Source organism: Hibiscus syriacus, unplaced genomic scaffold (assembly GCF_006381635.1).
Source record: "Hibiscus syriacus cultivar Baekdansim isolate YM2019G1 unplaced genomic scaffold, ASM638163v2 tig00110015_pilon, whole genome shotgun sequence".
Taxonomy (NCBI): Eukaryota; Viridiplantae; Streptophyta; class Magnoliopsida; order Malvales; family Malvaceae; genus Hibiscus; species Hibiscus syriacus.
In genome coordinates this window covers 1,028,545-1,048,516 of record NW_024062564.1, presented here as the reverse complement: position 1 = coordinate 1,048,516, position 19,972 = coordinate 1,028,545, and the positions used below count along the sequence as shown (strand labels likewise).

At 35.3% G+C, this 19,972-nt stretch overlaps 2 protein-coding genes across 2 annotated transcripts; one reads left to right on the top strand and one right to left on the bottom strand.

Annotated features, from left to right (window-relative positions):
- Nucleotides 1-7,294: 7,294 nt before the first annotated feature.
- Nucleotides 7,295-10,692, top strand: LOC120212697 (conserved oligomeric Golgi complex subunit 5-like). Its single transcript, XM_039210917.1, has 3 exons — nucleotides 7,295-8,411; nucleotides 8,545-9,018; nucleotides 9,691-10,692. The coding sequence occupies exons 1-3, from the start codon at nucleotides 7,317-7,319 to the stop codon at nucleotides 10,624-10,626; spliced, it is 2,505 nt and encodes an 834-aa protein (XP_039066848.1). The 5' UTR covers nucleotides 7,295-7,316; the 3' UTR covers nucleotides 10,627-10,692.
- Nucleotides 10,693-13,224: 2,532 nt separating this feature from the next.
- On the bottom strand, nucleotides 13,225-14,874 carry LOC120212696. The gene is made up of 6 exons (XM_039210916.1): nucleotides 14,777-14,874; nucleotides 14,620-14,656; nucleotides 14,445-14,516; nucleotides 14,182-14,332; nucleotides 13,870-14,013; nucleotides 13,225-13,716 (listed from the first exon to the last, which is right to left on the bottom strand). Exons 1-6 carry the CDS (start codon nucleotides 14,799-14,801, stop codon nucleotides 13,288-13,290), a joined length of 858 nt encoding a protein of 285 aa, XP_039066847.1. The 5' UTR covers nucleotides 14,802-14,874; the 3' UTR covers nucleotides 13,225-13,287.
- Between the last annotated feature and the right edge of the window lie 5,098 nt (nucleotides 14,875-19,972).

Genomic DNA, 19,972 nt, shown 5'->3' with positions numbered 1-19,972 from the left:
TAAATCGAACCATCTGGCCTCAGTTTCTTCCGGACATTTATTGTAGATTGGTTTGAATCCATTAGGCAAGTCAACTAACTCCCAAGTATGATTAGACATTATCGATTCTAGTTCATCATTAATAGCGCTTTTCCAGAAACTAGCATCGATAGATCTTATAACTTTTTCAAAAGTTTTAGGATCCTCATCTATCAGAAAAATTTGAGCTATAGGATCGAAAATGGAGCCTAATAATTTATCTCATAAGTAAAGGAAGTAATAAAGTCTGGTCCAAAAGTGGTTTCAACTCTTTGCCTTTTACTTCTTCTAGGATCGAAATCATTTTCTTGAGAAAACCTAGCAGGAATACTAGAAGAAGTGGATGGAAAATATTTTATTTTTGTTTCGACATTTAATCTCGGTTCCTTTAAAGGAAAAGTATTTTCAAAGAAAACAACATCTCTTGACTCACAAATAGAATAATCTTGTAAAAGCATGAATTTGTATTCGACATTATTCGTAGCATACCCTATAAACACTGCATCAACGGTTTTAGGTCCGATGGTGGACTTCTTAAAGTCTGGAAAACCCACTTTAGCCAGACATCCCCACACTTTCAGGTATTGTAAATTAGGAGCGTATCCTTTCCACAATTCATATGGGGTAGAATCTAATTTCTTATGAGGAACTCGGTTCAAGATATGAGTTACCGATAGAATGGCTTCCCCCCATATGTTATCAGATAACCCTGAACTTATTAGTAAAGAATTCATCATCTTTTTTAAAAGTTCTATTTTTCCTTTCGGCTATACTATTATGTTGAGGAAAATAGGGGGTTGAAGTTTCATGAATTATGTCATTCTTTTCACAAATATCTTTTAAGAAATTAGATCCATATTCACCACCTCTATCAGATCTAACCCGTTTGATTCTCCTATCTAACTGATTTTCAACTTCTGCTTTATAAATAAGAAAGAAGTTTTTCAGCTTCATCTTTAGTCCTTAGGAGATAAACTTTTGTATATCTTGAATAATCATCCACAAAAGTTATGTAGTAGTGTTTTCCTCCTTTACTTTCAGTGTTTCTAAAATCTACTAGATCAGTATGAATAAGTTCTAACAACTCAGTCTTTCTATTAGAAACAGTCTTAAAGTGAGGTCTAGTATGCTTAGCTTCTACACAAATCTCACATTTGTTAAAGCTAGTTGTGTTTAGTTTAGGCAGAACATTCATATTTATTAATTTCTTTAAAGAATGAATATTCATGTGTCCTAATCTAGCATGCCACATATCAATGGATTCAACAATATAAGCAGAAGTGGTAGCTTTATTTTCATTAAATTGAGTTTCTATGACAAATAAACCATTGCTTAAAAACCCTTTCCCAACATAATCACTATTTCAGGAAAGTACAAGTTTATATGCCTCAAAAACTAACTTAATGCATGCCTTATTCAAAAGCCCACCACTTATCAAATTTCTACGCAAGGTAGGTACATACAGAACGTTATTTAAAGCCAGAGTTTTACCAGAGGTCAGCTTGAGTAAAACTTTGCCTTTGCCTAGCACTTCAGAGCTGCTAGAGTTCCCCATGTACACACGTTCACCTACATTCCCATCATCGAATTCGGTGAAAACCTCCTTCCTTGCGCAGAAATGCTTTGAAGCGCCAGTGTCAACAACCCGTTCCAAAATGTTTTCCACCAGATTGACTTCTGAGACCACCGCAACAATGATCTCATCATCTTCTTCTACAACGTGCATCTGTGACTTGTTTTTATTCTGGCGGTCTGAGCGGTGTTGGCATTGGTAAGCTTTGTGGCCGGGTAAACCGCAGACATAACACTTGAGCGTCTTTCCTTCAGGTTTGGCCTTTCATGACTTCTTGAAGTTGGTAGCCTTATGAGGTTTTGTCTTCTTGTCTTAATTCCCACGTTTCATGGTCTTCTTAATTTTAGACTTAACCAAGTTAGCTCTAAAAGATAAATTACTCATAGAATTAGTAGGCTTATCTTTTAAACGGTTGGCTTCTTCAATCTTCATATGGCCCACGAGCTCTTCAAGCGAAATTTCTCTCTTCTTATGCTTAAGAGAGTTGTGGTAGTCGGACCAGGACTTGGGCAGCTTCTCAATGAGAACATTGGCTTGCAGTACCTCGCACATTTGCATCCCTTCGGCGATGATGTCAGCGAAAAGGTTCTCATAGTCATGGACTTGATCCATTATTGGCTTGTCATCAGTCATATGGAATTTGAGCCATTCGCCGACAACGTACTTCTTGATGCCAGTATCGTCTGCACCATACTTTTTATCGAGAGTATCCCATATTGCCTTGGCACTCATTTCTCTAAGGAACATATCAAATAATTTATTTGACATGTGACTGAGCAGATGTCCTCGCACCGTTTTGTTATCTTTCTCGTACTTCTCGTAGGTAGCGAGTGCAACAGCGACAGTTGCTAAGGCAGCATCATTGAGGACCGCATCAGTATCATTACCGGTAGCTGGGGTTGGCGGCATGGTAGAGCAACACGTAGTCAAGATCAAGTTGCTCGAAGAATATCAGGATTCTTTGGGACCGCCTTCTATAATTCTTTCCATCAAGTGCATCGAGCTTGGAAAGATTGGGTATCAGTTTGCTCAAAGGTGTTGACATGATTGCAGTATATTTGAATTCGTTTCTAAATTGTTGGATATATGAACTGCAAAACTACACCGTTAGCACTGACTGAAAATATAAATAGTAATTAAAAGGAACAGATTCGTAAACCGTGTCGTGGTAAAAACCACTGCCTTAGAAACGAATTCGCCCCGATGTGTGTAATCGCTGCAGTAGGTGGACCATCCCCCGAGGTTAACACGGTCGCTCCGAATTCCGTACACCCAAAACCGGAGTGGACTGCTGGTAGTATTGCTTTTCTGATTGGAAAGCACACAGAGAGAATTTTTAGAAAACACTTGGAGAGTGAATTCTGAATGTTGAGAGTGAGTTGAGAAACTGAATATAGCTCTCTATTTATAGGCTAGAAATAGGGTTAAAATCGTCCATAAAATTTCAGGATTAAATCTCTTCTTTGTAACAGCTAAAACGTCTAGATGAACCTGACTCAGAAATAATCCAGGTTCATTGCATCATTATTCAGCTGTTATAACTCCCGAAATTATATCATGTAACCCCTGGAATTAAATCAAATAACTCCTGATATTAACAACTTGTATCCTCTGTACAAAGCTGGAAATCAATCCAGATATATCTTAACGTTCTTTGATTTAATTTAGGAAAGAACTGTTTAATTTCTGATAACTCATAAATCAGCTATTATCATTTTGAATTTAAACAGTCCTCAGCAGCCTATAAATATCAGTTGAAATCTTTCACATTTTCCATTTGTTTCTTTCAAAGAAAAATTCCTCAAGAATTTTTTCTAAAAAGATAGTATCCGCGCGGACGTGTCGAAGACACGTATTACCACGAGCTGAGACGAGACGGACGGCGGTGCGCGAGAGTCCCCCTTGTTCTCTATCACTCAATAAGGAAGTGGGATCCAAACCTTAAATACCCATTCCCAATAGTGTTTCTAATACTATGTGGGATTGAGCATTACCAACAAGCATTTTTGAGATTACATGAATTCAAGCAATTAGATGTTAGCATTATGGATGAATGCGTTTTAGTTTATATTCCTGCAATGTTTTTGATTTGTTGTTCCTCCTTAGATGCTCTGTTCTATGTAAGAAACCGTGTCTAACCTTTGAACTTTTTTGGGGTTTGGTTTGAAATTTCCCAGGCAAGACCTTGTAAGAATCTATGGGTTGGTGGGATTAGCCAGGCTGTTTCAAAGGAAAAATTGGAAGGAGAGTTTCGTAAATTTGGTAAAATTGAAGATTTCATGTTCCTTGGAGATCGTAATACTGCATTTGTTGAATATTCCAGCATGGAAGATGCTTCTGAGGCCATGAGAAACATGAGTGGGAAGCGAATAGGTGGGGAGCAGATACGTGTTGATTTCTTGAGATCCCACCCTTCAAGAAGAGTACCTGCATTTGGAATTTTAAGTCTTCTTTTCCTAGTTAGAACTATTTTATGTTACTCGGACTCGACTGAGACGATTCGAAACAAGTTTGTGTTCAACATGGGCATGCTCATTTTTTCTTCCAAGTTTTTTCATGTGTTCTGAGGGTCCTTGGAGGGCATATCTTCATACTCATGTTCAATTACTTCAGGAAAAATGGAGAGTCAGAATGACACAGGAATTGCCTTTCTGTTAGAATTGGCATCTAGTTCACACGCCAATATTTTCCTGTTCTTAAAGCTTGTGGATCCAGTTCTCCATTCCTTGTATCTTGAAATACACATTTAAAACTCTTTAATGTGCTGGTAGTTATGGTACTGAATGAATTTTCTCATCGATCCTCTTGACAGGATCAATGGCCTAATAATCATGACCTCAGAGATGGGACTTTTTCTGGAAGGATGGCGTCTTCTGACAGCCATTCTCTTGCAAAAAGAGCTGTGAGTTCTAAACCGAAAAGCTTCTTTTGATCTAGAATTTTCATAATGTTCTTCATCGATCCAGCACTCACATTTATTGCCTGACTTGAATGTTTTTGCATTCTGATTTGTCGAATAATCGTAAGAGCCCTTGATCTCACAAAAATAAATTTAGAAGTTATTCATCATGAGATGAATTTGTTTTTAGGGTTAATGTCGGGGCATCGTCACAATATTGCCTTCCCATAACAAATCGAAGCTTGCACTTGTCCTACTGACTACACGTGTAATTCACACCACCAACTTTGACAAAGATACAATAACAATCTATGTTTTTGTTATGCATCTTGTTTTTGGAACCATGAAACAATTTTGTTTTGTTACATTTTACAATTAAGTTATGTAAGAGAGTATAGAATTTATTAAATATTATGTACAAAAAATATTATGTTTCAATAAATATTATTTTATTAAAGATTATAGAAGTTATATTCAAATGAATATTATATATAAAAATATTATGTTTGAATAAATGTTATTTTATTAAACATTATGTTCAAATAAATGTTAATATAAAAAGAAAGTAATATTTTCATGCATATTATGTTTACAAGACGCGAGGTATATTGAATATTGCTCGTGATAAATTACTCATGACGGTTTAAAGTCTTGTAGATCCTGCGTCCTACAATACGCGAGGTATTAAATAAAAATATTAAATATCGTTATGTGAAAAGTGCATCCACGTATGACGTATCACGCGCATAGTGAGAGACAATTAATTACACCGCATTTCATATGACACGAGGTAGTTCGACGTATTAAGTTTAGGGAACATCTATCTAAATAATCTTGGGAGGGGTTGAATGTTTAAAAAAATATTTAATGGGTTATTATTTAACAATGTCATTATTTGATTCGTACAAAATATGAATTATTTTAATATCAATATATATTAATTAAAAAAATTAATTTTCGACCCAAACTATTTTTCTTAAAAAGTCGCATTTATTCTTTCCTAGACGATGGGTCTCTTCTCACGGTAACCCATATATTTTGTTAATAGTATTAGGGCCGTAAACGAAGTAAGTTGAGTTCAAATATTATGAGTTTTACTTGACTAAAAAATTGGATGAATTTAATAATTCAATCTCAATCATTATATGTACTATTCAACATATATAACATTTTTTTAATTAATCATTTATATCTAATTTATTAATGACTAATCTAGATTGAGTACTGTAGAGGCGAGGGCGACCCTTCTAACCTAGTTTGCTTCATCCGCTAACACTAGGATTCGAACTCTTGGACCTTACTTAAGGGACCTAGTACATCATCCCACTAGGTAAACTGGTTGTTGCCTTGTTGGTGAACATATCTAACATTAATATTATTAAAATGTGTAATTTTTATCTTAATAAGGAAACAAATTTAAAATTTATTTAACAAATTATGTGATAAACTAATAATCTAATTAATAAATTTTAAAAAATGATTGTCCCTTATTCCCATACGTAATGGGGTAAGGGAAGGTAAGATAGTAGGTTACCCCAACACCAAATTAAAAGCAACTTTCGTAGAAGACCTTCTAATAATCTAATTAATAAATTTTAAGATATTGATATATATTCTAAAAAACAATTATATAAGTGAGTCCAAATATAAATTATGATGGCTTAAGATATCAGCCGGGGCTCCGAAGTGTTTGCCCAACGGTATGTTATAACTACAGTCTACAGTTACTTTTAAACTGGTTCTCCATTTTTCTTATGGTTTTAGAATCGGACCGATTAGTGAACCGGTCATACTACCAGTTCATTGATTTAATTGGTCGAATTGGTCTGATCGGTCGGAAGAATCGGATGACATCATAATTATTTAAAAAATTAAATAAAAATACCAAAAAAATTTAATAAAAAAAATTTATATCACAAGTCATATTCAAAGCAAGTCATAACATATATAAGTTAAAAATCATAAAATCAAGTGAAACAAAATGATTCAAATTAACTACAACATAATATTTAAGGTAAAACATATTAAATAATAAATATAATTATATAACTATAATTTAAAAATAAATTTGTGGCTAAAAAATCATAACAAAATGATATTGTTTGGTTTAATTTAAAAAAAAAACAATCTCACATGGCTATGAAACATAGAAGAACATCACAAAAGTCTAAAGAGTAAAAATATGAGAACAAAACAATCTACATGGCTAAAAACATAGAAGAGCATCCCAACTAACTTCTATAAATAATAGAGGTAATTTGACATTCAAAATCATGGAGCCTTTTGGTGAGCATAGAGTGAACTATTCTTTCACTTCAATCAAACTCGAATTTTAGGCTTCAATCGAGCTTCTAAATTTTTTTTGAGTTCAAGCATTTTCGAGTTTAAGTTTCAATATTATATTTCGAGTTCGAGTTGAACTTGATAATTTTTAGCTCGTGAGTTTGAGTCGAGTTGAGCTTACTTTTAAAGTTTTCAAGTTCGAGTCGAACTCAACAATACTCGAGTTCGACTTGGCTCGTTTAACAAACGACGTCGTTTGATTTAATTTTTAAAAAAAAAAACAAAATTGACGGTTTTTTCAAATTTTTCCGATTTTCAGTCGATCTGGTTTGAACGATTCAGCAGTTCCGGCTGATTCACTAGTAACGATTCAACCAATATAAATTGAATCGAACTAGACAACGATTTTCGATTCAACAGTCGATCCGGACTGATTTTCGAAACACTGATTTTCCCCCTTCAATCTTCTCTTAAATTTTCTTTTAATTACTTGATAGATCTGAAAGATTCGTGTTCATTTTTTGATTCGGAAAACCCAGAAAAATGGTTTCGCCGGCTCCCCTCCAAAGACCCACCGCCTCCTCCTCCCCTCTCCACCGTCTCTCCACTTTCAAAAACCCTGCGGCTTCTCCTCATGCTCCTCCTCCTCCTCCTCCGCCTTCTTCCATTCTCGACTCTTTCGCCAAAGACTCAATCCTTTCCCCTTTCCTCTCCCCTTCTTTCTCTTCAACCACCTTCTCCTCCGCCGCTCTGTCCTCCGGATCCCCCGCTTCTACCGCCGAACACCTCCTCCAAGCCATCCGCCAACTCGATTCCCAAATCCGCTCTCACGTCCTTGCCAACCACCCTCTCCTCCTCACTCAGTTATCTTCTCTCAACAACGCTGAGGTTTCCCTCTCCACTCTTAGATCTTCCATCTCTTCGCTTCAATCTTCGGTTCGTCGAGTCCGATCTGAGCTCACCGAACCCCATAATTCAATCCTCTCCAAGACTGTCCAGCTCTCGAATCTACATAAAACTTCCGAGCTTCTCTCCCACTCCATACGTGCTATTCGTCTTTCCAAAAAGCTACGAGACCTTATGGCTTCCGCCGAGGCAGAGCCTGATAAGCTGGATCTTGCTAAGGCTGCTCAGTTTCATAATGATATCTTGACCTTGTGTGAGGAATATGATCTTGGCGGTATCGATATGGTCGACGAGGAAATCAATGCGGTCAAAGAGATAGGGAGTAAGTTAAGAAGTGAAGCAATGAAAGTTTTGGAAAAGGGAATGGAAGGGTTGAATCAGGCTGAGGTGGGAACTGGGTTGCAAGTGTTTTACAATCTTGGTGAGTTGAGAGGGACGGTGGAGCAATTGGTGAATAAATATAAGGGAATGGGTGTGAAGAGTGTGAGTGTGGCATTGGATATGAAGGCCATTTCAGCTGGTGGCGGCGGATTCGGTCCCGGAGGTATAAGGGGGAGTGGAACCCCGCAGATTGGGGGAAGTGGGAAGGCAAGAGAGGCCTTGTGGCAGCGGATGGGGAGTTGTATGGATCAGTTGCATTCTATAATGGTTGCAATTTGGCATTTGCAGAGGGTTTTGTCGAAGAAGAGAGATCCTTTTTCACACGTCTTACTGCTTGATGAAATCATTAAGGTAACCCCATTTTGATTCATAATTGAATTAGTCTAATTTAGTGTTAGACATGAAATGAAAGTCATAACAACATAGGAAATGGCATAACATGTAACTGCTGTTTCCCTGTAATTATTTATACGTCTTGGTGCAGGAGGGTGATCCCATGCTGACAGATCGGGTGTGGGAAGCTCTAGTTAAGGCTTTTGCTACCCAAATGAAGTCCGCTTTTACTGCATCAAGTTTTGTCAAAGAGATATTCACAAATGGGTATCCGAAGCTCTTCTCTATGATGGAAAATCTTCTTGATGGAATTTCACGTGACACTGATGTCAAGGGGGTGTTACCAGCCATAACTTCAGAGGGAAAAGCTCAAATGGTTGTGGCTATTGAAACTTTTCAGATGGCTTTCTTGGCTGGCTGCCTAAGCCGTCTGTCAGATTTTGTTAATTCTGTTTTCCCAGTCTCAAGTCGTGGTAGTGTTCCCTCCAAAGAACAGATCTCTAGAATTCTCTCTCGCATTCAGGAAGAAATCGAAGCTGTTCAATTGGATGCTCGATTGACTCTTCTTGTTCTGCGTGAAATTAGTAAGGTTTTGCTGTTGATTGCAGAACGAGCTGAATATCTGGTATTTCATTTTTCCTGTGCAAAATCTGTTTTCCTTACTGATTTCAATAACTTCTATGTGCAGAATTATACATTAGTATACACTAAACACTTCATATCCCTGATTTAGAATTGGGATCAGGATTCAGGGTAGGGGAGGATGAACGAGGTTACCGCATCCTTGCCTTTCCTACATCTGCTATGGTTTGTCTATAGGTGTTTATGATTAAGAACTTGTTAATATTTCGTCCCTGCAGTGTCATTGTAAGTTTTTGGTATATTTGGGAAATCAGGTCGCAGTGATTGTATTGCATCATGATGTAACTGCATGGGGTAAAGTTTAAATATCATCAAATAAACATATTCACTAAAAGTTACAACACTTTTCTATTTTGTTATTTCTAAAATATGAACTTGAGAAATATATGTGGTGTCCAATTTGTTTATGCCGATAATGTTTATGCAATTCTATTTGATCTAATCATGGACTTGATCTTGCTACTAGTGATCAGTTTAATCTCATTGATGATTTCTGAAGATTTCCTTTATCCTCAACCCTGAAAAGTCTTCGCCAAATCTTATAATAGTATACCAATTAATACAACTCTGTGTGTCATGTAGTACATAATTGCCGTATACAAACACACACATATATATGAAATGATAACTGTATTCAACTTTGTTAAACTGGCAGATATCAACCGGTCCTGAAGCTCGCCAAGTATCTGGTCCTGCTACTGCATCTCAGCTCAAGAACTTTGCATTATGTCAGCATCTACAAGAAATTCATACACGCCTAACTTCTATGATCATGGAGCTGCCAACTATTGCAGCAGATGTGTTGTCACCTTCACTTGGTGCAATATATGGTGTTGCTTGTGACTCTATAACATCCTTGTTCCAGGCAATGATTGATCATCTTGAATCTTGCATCTTGCAAATCCATGACCAGAACTTTTCTGCACTGGGCATGGATGCTGCTATGGACAACAATGCTTCGCCTTACATGGAGGAGTTGCAAAAGTTCATTCTTCACTTTCGTCGTGAGTTCTTATCTAGGCTGTTGCCGTCTTCAGCCAATGCTACAACTGCAGGAACAGAAACCATATGCACAAGGCTTGTGAGGAGCATGGCTTCAAGGGTTTTGATTCTCTTTATCAGGCACGCTTCTCTTGTTAGACCCCTTTCGGAGTCAGGAAAGCTGAGAATGGCCAGGGACATGGCTGAGCTGGAATTAGCTGTGGGCCAAAATTTGTTCCCAGTTGAACAATTAGGAGCACCATACCGAGCTCTTCGAGCATTCCGGCCACTAATCTTCTTGGAAACTTCTCAACTAGGAGCATCTCCTCTTCTTCAAGACTTACCATCTAGTGTAATACTGCATCATCTCTATTCCCGAGGCCCTGAAGACTTGCAATCGCCGCTCCAGAGGAACAAGCTTACACATTTGCAATATTCGTTGTGGCTGGATTCTCAAGGGGAAGATCAGATCTGGAAAGGAATCAAGGCAACACTGGATGATTATGCTGCAAAGGCTAGGGCTAGAGGAGAGGAGTTCAGTCCTGTATATCCTCTTATGCTTCGATTAGGTTCATCGTTGAGTGAAACTGCACCTTCATCTCAAAAATAACCAAATCATCTGCAATTCATCCTGTAAATTAGAATAAACAAATCGAAGCAACAGTTGCCATGTTGGTTGCCTAGTAGCAAAATCTTTAGCAATGAACATCTCTGGGAAAAAAACTGCAAAAGTGTTACTGGGTCTACTTTAAACCTTTAGGTAAGCACGGTCTCATCATCTTTAACTTGGATTTTTCTTTCAAAATGAATTCTTTTGTGATGAACTGACAATTCGTTTTGTCATCTCTCTCGGTGTTTAGGGTCTTATCAGCTTTGGGAAAATAGGATCAATGGCAGATTTCACAAGTGGTTGTAGTTGAATAAAAATGCCTGCCTTAAACTTGGCATTCTATGCTGTTTGAATTTTGAGGTCACCACTGGTTCATTTTTCTGGTTATGTTCATCTGTTCTTTCAATTTATAATTCTTTCATTTTGTCATATAGTAGGGTTCCCTGTCTCTCATTCTGACAAACTTATTATATGAATAATATCTTCCTTTTTGGTGTGAAAAATGTTACTGCAGACTGAAATCAGATATTTCATGGCTTCTGCCTTCTCGTATGTTTTCATAGATTTATTAAACTAAAGTTCACACTTAATAAAAAAAACTGTAATATGATAAAAGATTTAAATAACCCGCATGTTTTGATAGTAATTTATTATTATAAGATGAATTTTTTTTAGGGATATTATGTCAGCAGTCTCCTTTGTTTTTGGTCTGACCAAACCGACTTTGGTCACATGTTTTCTAATAAAGTGGGCTTGGTCCCTTACGTTATCGATCCGCTGTCGACAGCACTTCCATGGCTTTCGCCTTTAATGATCTCATGTGCCAAGTACTCTTGAGTACCAAAAAATGACTTCGATCAAGCATTGGTAGGTTCTGCAATGAGCTCAGGAAGAGGACTCACTTGATGATTTGATTCATTCTTTATTTTGTCATTCTTAGGGTCGTTCGAAAAAAAAGGCTGGATACAATACGACTCCAGTACACATGTTGGTTGCAAACATGCAGGCTGAGTACAGAATGCTGAACTTTTCAATTCCAGGGTCGAGTTTGATGATTTAACCAGCGTCGGCGAGACTTGCATCTAATAGAGAGGTCGAAATCCAAAGCATTATATGCCCATCTTCTCTGTAAATGACCCTAAGCATGTGCAGATACTCCAGTGAGAACTTTGGCCGCGTAAAATCTGCAGAACAATAGAACATGATCAATGGCATTTCCTAACAGCTAACATTAAAAATGCAAGAGAAAAAGGAGCTAACCTGGCAGCTTGGGAAGTACCTTCCAGGTTGTCTTTGTCTGAGAGCATGCAAGTCTCCTCCATGGCAAAACTCCGTAACCAAGCAAGAAAGCATCTCTGTCTCAAAATGTGTATACAAGGTGAAGGTAGGGAGGAAAGAATGATCCAAAGATTGGAAACCTCTCTCTCTCTCTCTCTGTTTGGACTCGGAGAAGCTTCTTTCGACTCGTCAAAAGAGCTTTACCCATATCTTTCATCGCAAAATATGTGCTGGTTCCTGTCAATACAGACTGATGAAGCAAAGGAATGTAGTCGGTGGATGTGATAATGAGAATTTGAGGAGAAAATTCTAATTTTCTCTCTATTTTATATCTTTATTATTTTGAATCAAATTAAATTCAGATCAAACTCCTAAAAAAATTATCAACTCAATTAACAATTACCTTTTTATTCTTCTAACTTAATATTAATTATTTTAAGATTGCCATAATTTTTGACGTTTCTCCATAGACAGATAAGAACAAAATGAATTTACTGAAAAAATGGATCATATTTATTATGGTGGGTTTAGGGTTTATGTATTAAATTTATGGAAATATTAAATATCGGTTTAAGAGAGGTTAAATACACATTTTATTATTAAAATCTCACACCTTAATTTAAAGGGTAAATCACAAATTTGATAATTGAACTTTACTCTCTCTCTCTCCTATTTCACTCGCTATACTTTAAATCTTTTCAATTTCCTCACTGAACTTAATACATTGAGATTTTTTTGTCACTTGGTTGATAAATAGTTAAGGGCGTTAAAATGTGTTGTTATATAAATACAAAACAATGTCGTTCTGGTGAAATTTTTGTTTTTCTTAAGCGGTGTCATTTTTAGCACGTTTAACTATTTAACGGCGGAATGACCAAAATAGGAGAGAGAGTAAAGTTCAATGACAAAAATAACCTAATGTAGTGAGGAAATTAAAAACTTTTAAAATTCGGTAGCAAAATGGGAGAGAAAGTTCAGTGATGAAATTTGTAATTTACCCTAATTTAAATTAAAACCGATTGAACATATATTTTTTAGATTCTTAACCCTAAAACTCCAGTAACTAAAATCATCTGAAGAGTAGTTATCCTTCAACAATATGTTTACATAGTATTAAGGGGTTGATCCCCGGATTTGGCAGTACAATTAATTAAAGAAGAAAAAAATATGTAATCAACTACAGTACCTAAACTTTAAATCAGACCAAACAAACTGGCCCTTGTATTCTATCTTCCTATACCTATCTCAGATAAATTAACTCTATCATTATTTCAGTTTAATTAATTTCGTATCTCTACCTGTACAAAAACCAGTATTTTTTGGAAGCTGCTGCCTGCCTTGTCTTCCAAGGTATCAATCTTGAGTTCTTCAGTGCTTTTGCCTTTAAACTGAATCATGATTTGTTGAGTGATGCTTGATTATCACATCATTATTTCTCTGTAATTCCGATGAATCCGTTGCTTGAGATTCGGGTTTGGATGAAATGTCCGATGAATGAAGTTCATGATCATGGCGAGCTTGCGCTGTCCATATGAGAACCAAAATTACCATGACGACAGAGAGAAGAACCATTGCCGCCCATGAGATGCGAGCCGATCGCTTCCACGGTCTGCAGTGTTGGGAAAGGATCTCCGAAAATGCGTCCTTCACGGACCGGCATTGGACTAGATTCTCCACGCCTGGATAAACGTTTAGCAGGTTTTGAATTGAACTCGTGTAGGCCTCGACCGTTTTGTAATCGTTGCTGGATATGAATTGTCCCTCTTGACAGGTCCCATTGTTGGCATCTGAACAAGTAAATACTTTCAATATCTGCAAACAGATTGGACAATTAGTCACTGATATCCGAGATCTAATCGACAGTGTCGGATTTAACCAATGTGGTAAACTCGAAATGCATGTCAGGTAGGAGTAATGTATAGGAACAAAATTACAGAACCTGAAACCACATGATCGATTGCATACCTCTGGTATGTCGCCAATCCTGATCGTATTAGCAGGGCAGTTATTTGGCTGATATGTATATTCCGGTGGTGCAGAGAAAGGGTTGCAAACATGAGAAAGAGTTGGATATGTTGTTGCTTGCAGCTGCGATATGTTTGAATTCACCTGAAGAATTGAAATCACAATGATCATTAAATTGTTTATTACATTTCGTGTTTAGTTCGGTTCATGTCGTTGCGCAAGTTCATATTGAATTTGGATTTAGGTTAATCAGGTTAATTTTCGAGTTCGGATTAAACATATGAAGTAAAACATCAAATGAGATTGAATTACCTCATTAACAAGGTTGTAAATTCCAGCACTAACATCAGAGAGGACTGACTCTGCAGACAGCAATTCATCACAAGGGAGGATTGAACTCAAAGTGTTGTTGTATGGATTTTCTTGGAAGTTTTCTAGGGCGGTGCATGTATCTCCTGAAAACCTGGAATTCAAACATTTGTGTTCAGTTTTTCAGTTCAATCAAATCTGGAAAAAATCCTGAGAAAATAACATATAGATTGAGAAAACCAGATAAATATTAAGCTTGCACTTACTTCTCCAGGAAGAAATAAACCCCAAAGAACAACCAGCATAGAATTGTCAAGATCCAACACATTCCAATTAGCCTGAAAAAAATTGGAAAAAAAATTAAATCTTCAGCTAAATTTCATCACCTTCAATCATTGATTCATTAAAAATCTCAAGCTTATGAATGCTCAAGTGTCTTACCAGTAAAGTGCTCGTCGAATTCTCAAAATTCCAGTCACTGCAGAAGAGGAAAAAATTCAACTTTGATAAGAACAATGGCAAAAAAAATCTAAATTCGATAAGGATTGGGGATTTTGTTCGTGATCATGAAAAGTTTCAGAAACATTGATAAACATACCTGACAAAGCAATAACTGCTACCATGTTCAAGGAAATAGTCACAGTGGTTACTATAAACCTGTAAGAACAAATAGAAACAAGGATCCATAATCAATACCAGAGACACACTCGGGTTCGAGTAACATACATACAAAGATACTAAGTAAGTTCGAGAGGGATTTACACAATCTTGAGACCCCTTTCGATCAATCGCCTGTTTCTCCTCGCCTGTCTCGCGATATCGTCGGCTTGGATATCCAACCTCCGAGATGTAGTAGTAAGAAAAGTAGAAGCCTGACCAGTTGCATCCGTGTCTCCCAAGCTATCCCTCATTTCTTTCATGGCTCCCGTTGTGTTATATATAGTTTCCGATGCCCCGTTTGCCGTTCTTATAACAATGTCCACCACAGTTTTCGCTTCGGAATGGAATCTAACTGTACCTCCAAGGGCTAAACCTGAAGCAACTCTGAAAACGAGAACATGGTTTTCTTCAGAGCCCGGAATTGATATCGATCTTTGAAACTCGGTAACATGAGATTATTGAATCGAATTGATTAAATTTGAGATGTTGAAGAACTTACAGTGTAAAGATTGTGAAGATTATAGCTAGGAGAAAAGGCCATAGGTAACATTGCTTGTGACAGACCGATTTCGTTCTGGGTTTTCTGCTTCTTCTGCAACAGTAAGCAATTGCCAGGAGATATATTCCGTACAAAAATCCACATAAAAGCCATGAGAATGCGATTGCGAAGCCGTAGATCCCTGTAAATACAACTGACTGCAAAACAGCGGAAATTTATTCAAAATTAGATGGAGATTATTTCGAACCCAAATCAAATAAAATTATGTTTGAATTTTAATTAGTGAAATCAAACTTCGAATTCCGATCAAATTCTAATAAAAAAATAATGTGAAATTGTAAAAGAGAAGAGAATTACAGCCCAATAATGCTTGTTGGTGATATCAAATCCTCCTCTATACTTGTTGAAATTGTCCAATGGATCCACCCTCACTGTATCATCTTCATTGCTTGAATTTGTATCTAATCAAAATTGAAACAAAACCAACCTATTAAAACTTACAAGTCATGGATTTATCAGTTTCGTTAACTAAAATGATCACTAAATTAAAAAAAAATATTTTGATCGCTTACATTATTGATTTATAACGCTTTGATTAAATGTAATTAAAAAAAATTTGATCCTTAAACTTCAGATAAAATGTTTTTTTGATCCTTAAACTTCAAATAAAATATTAATTTAATTCTTAAATTTTAGATAAAATATTAAATGAATCTGATAAAAAATAAAATGAATTAAAAAATTTAGGATCCAAAGATCGATGACAACGACGGTCGACAATGACTAATGATGATGGTGAATGAAGGCTAGTGACCAAAACGTTATAAAACAATAAAATTAATGAGCACAATATCACTTTCAAAATTTAATGACCAAAAGTAAACACTTATAAAATGAAAGTGACCATTGTACATAGTTTTACCCTTAGATTAATGTGTTGCATCCCAACCAGTTTGTCATACACTAGACTCGGACCCTCTCATATATTTTTGGGCTCGGCTCATAGTTCATACCTTAAATAAGAGTTTTAAACTTGGAATTGGCTTAAGATATTGTTTTAATTAAATATTTAGTTTTTATTTTAATTGGTATAGGAAGAAAGAATATATTTTCCAATATTTTATTTTCTACGAAACATATTTATTCCACCCTTCGTAATCATAATAGAGGAGTCAAATGTAATTAGAACTGACCTGGGGAAGGTGAATCAAATTGGGCAGCAATTGCTATGAAATTCAAGGCTAAAATCAGCACCGTCAACAACGTTGTTCCATTTGTAAACCCCATTCTCAACCTGCCAAACCATCAATGCCATTATTTTCCGAGCGCGAACTTATGAAAATATATTAGAGTTGTAAAATATAGATATATAAAATTAGATAATAAAAAAAATATTTAAATTATACGAGGATTTGAATGGTCAGAGGATTGGACAGAGTAGTTGCTCTACAGACATGTTAGAAACCAAAAATGGGAAGTTGAAAGCAAAATATTTATAGCAAGAAGCCATGAGGTTCAGTTGTAAAAAAGTAGGGGACTTGAAGTGTGAATGGAGAAAGTAATATATGAAAGTGTTGGCATAACTTTTGTAAAAGCATTGGCCTCTCAAGCAAGCAAAGAACAATTTCCTTTTTACTCTCCGAGGATAAGAGATGAAGAAGAAACTTGATCTGCAAAGGAAATGGAACTACTCACACGACAATCTTCAAACCTCTGCCACAACAAATTCTATAATACTCCCAGATAAATAGAAACTCTTGTAAAAATGAATGATCAAATTGAAAAATACTTTGAGGATTTCATATCCATTTTCATCGAAATCTCCATCAGCTTTAAAGTTCCCCCGGAGTTTGAGGTGAGGGGGTTTGTTTAATACTGAACCCACTTGCGAAACAACCCTCTCGGCTTTACCACATGGATATATATTCATTGGGTTTGTCTGAAATGGAATTGGTTTGAACCGAAACCATTTCCTTTTGTCTCCCTGTTCTTTGCAAAAGTCAAGAAAGAACCAAACTTTGGTTTTTGTTATTTATTTAGCGGTCAAAATGGTTGTCCGCCTTTTTGTCAAGATGATGTGCCCGCGTTTCTTCTCTATTTGGGTCAACTATGTATTTAGTCAGTCAAGTATTTCTGTGGTTTTATTTTGATCACCAACTATTTTTCTCAAATGTATATCTATTGTTATGTTTTAGTTTCGTTTTGGTCATTTGTCATTAAAAAATGCCTTAAGGGATACTTTTATCCCCGTAGTAGACCCAATTTATTATTTTCGCCCCTATGGTTTTTTACATCAATTTAGTCATCGAAGTTGTTTAGGGGCATCATCCTAGCCCTTGAAGTTCGTTTTGACTAACAGAATAGTTGGTCTTGTGCATTTGTTTATGCCAAGAATTTCCACGTCAGCCAATATTATTGACGTGACTTAATGATGACATGGTATGTATTAGATATATAAATAATAAAATATTTTAAATGTTTACTAAATACAACGGTCATAAAAAAATCTCAAAATTTTGACCTAATCTCTTAATCTCATTGAAATAAATAATAAAATTTTGGGAATGTTTTTCTGATCGTTGTATTTAGTAAATATTTTAATCTAATCCATCAATCCACAAACACAGAAGATTCACGATTTTGTTAGTCAAAATGATCAATGAGCTTCAAGGGTTAGAATGATGGCCCTAAACAAATCCGAGGGCTAAATTAATGCAAAAAAAAAAATCATAGGGGCAAAAATAATAAATTAGATCTACTACAAGGACAAAAGTAACCTCAAAGCCTTAAAAAATTAACGATGGTGTGAATGTGTTACCATAAGATAATGTCATGTCATCATTGAAAAAAAAATTATCACATCAACAGTTCTATTTATTCTTTTTGGATGACCAAAATGAAACAAAAACATAACATTAGGTATGACTTTATAGAAATATTTGAGTGACAAACAAAAATAGAGTGACTAAATATGTAGATTACCCTTTTAATTTTTGTGCAACAAAGTCCAAGCTATAAAACCAACTTGTTGATTGTAGTTGAAAGTAAGATTAATCCTTTTTGACACCGTAAACCGCCATTTCATACTTTTTGTTTTCTGTTAACTAAAGCTATAAAACCAAATTGTGACTTCGACAGATGATTAGACCACATTCAAAGCACAATTCTTTCTTACAAAACACGTGTTTTGCCTGCTTTTTCACTCTCCATAATCATCTTTTATGTACTTTCATTTATTACATTTCTATCCCTTAACTTTTAATTCATATAGAATGAACCAAAAAATAAATAAATCATTCAATCTAACTGTTCATTTAAGAAATGAAAATGAACATCTCTCAAGTATGATAACGAAAAATGTTAAACTTCATAAATGCCTGGGACGTGTGGACATATAATTGTTAATTGAAATTTGTTTTGAGTTTGATGATCATAAAATTAATTAAATAATTTTAATAATAACTTAAATTATCATAAAGAGGGTCACATTTGATTGAGAGTAGTTGGTTAAAATATTAATTTGATCTGAATTAGATTGAAAATTGAAAAGTGATGATTGAGAATTTAGGGACAAAATTGAAATAGAGGGAAAAGGATGAATAATGCATGGCGATTACCCCAATCGATAGTTGTAGTAGATTTTGATGGATAAATTTGGTATGTGTCATTGATATATCACTTGGATTTCAATATTTAACACTTTGATTATTCAAGTCAAAAGATTTCGAATTATTCGAGTTGACGAGTTCTATTTTATAACTCGGAATTGACTTGAAATTGTTTTCGAGTTGAGTTTATAAAATTCGATTCGAGTCGAGTCAAATTTTTTAATTTTTTAATTTAATTATTAATATTTATAACATTATTTGATTCAAATTTAAATGTTATTTTATAACCATATACAATGCATATATATATTTTTCGTATTTTTTCATATGTGATTTACATATACCATACAAAGTCGACGAACTCGACTCGAACTAAACTTGAAAATCAATATACTAATTACTAAAATTTTCGAGTTATTCGAGTTGTATTTTACAACTCGATTTGAACTTAAATTTTTTTCGAGTTGAGTAGTGTTTATGAAATTACAACTCAAAGTCAATTCGAATTAAATTTTTCTAAGTCGAGTCTAGTTTTGGTCCACCTTTCAACTTCGATATATATTGGTGACTTTTGATCCCAAATTAGGTAATTGAAATCCTAATGTTCAAATAAATTCATTGATTCACGCATGTACTTGACAAGTAATCTTTATGTGTAATATATTTGTATTTGAAGCTTCGGACGAGGGTCCAAACTTAATTCATATTGACTAGATTAGAAAGGAAATCCTGCTTCTAGATCTAAACCCTTAAACAAAAATAATAAATTAACAAATATATCTTTGTACAACATTATCAAAGCAAAATAAACAAAAACTAAACATAACATAACATAATTGCATTCAGTCGAATTTCGTTAAAAAAACTTGATTTTGATTTTATAATATATAAAATTATTATATAATCACGAAGCTTGTAAACTATATAAACAGATTTAAAAAACCATCACGGTATCTTTATAATTAAAATCGTTAAAGTTTAATTTTTTATTTCACGAGAAAGCTAACAAATTGTAGGCTATAAGAAG

Bases quoted from the DNA above. Each gene is read 5' to 3' on its own strand.
- LOC120212696 (XM_039210916.1), bottom strand. From the start codon at position 14,801: ATGGTAGCAGTTATTGCTTTGTCAG. The intron at 14,014-14,181 runs GTAATTCAATCT...TCAATTCTTCAG, and splicing joins TTTACAACCTTGTTAATGAG to GTGAATTCAAACATATCGCA. The intron at 13,717-13,869 runs GTATGCAATCGA...ATCTGTTTGCAG, and splicing joins GGATTGGCGACATACCAGAG to ATATTGAAAGTATTTACTTG.
- LOC120212697 (XM_039210917.1), top strand. From the start codon at position 7,317: ATGGTTTCGCCGGCTCCCCTCCAAAGACCCACCGCCTCCTCCTCCCCT. The intron at 8,412-8,544 runs GTAACCCCATTT...GTCTTGGTGCAG, and splicing joins TGCTTGATGAAATCATTAAG to GAGGGTGATCCCATGCTGAC. The intron at 9,019-9,690 runs GTATTTCATTTT...TTAAACTGGCAG, and splicing joins CAGAACGAGCTGAATATCTG to ATATCAACCGGTCCTGAAGC.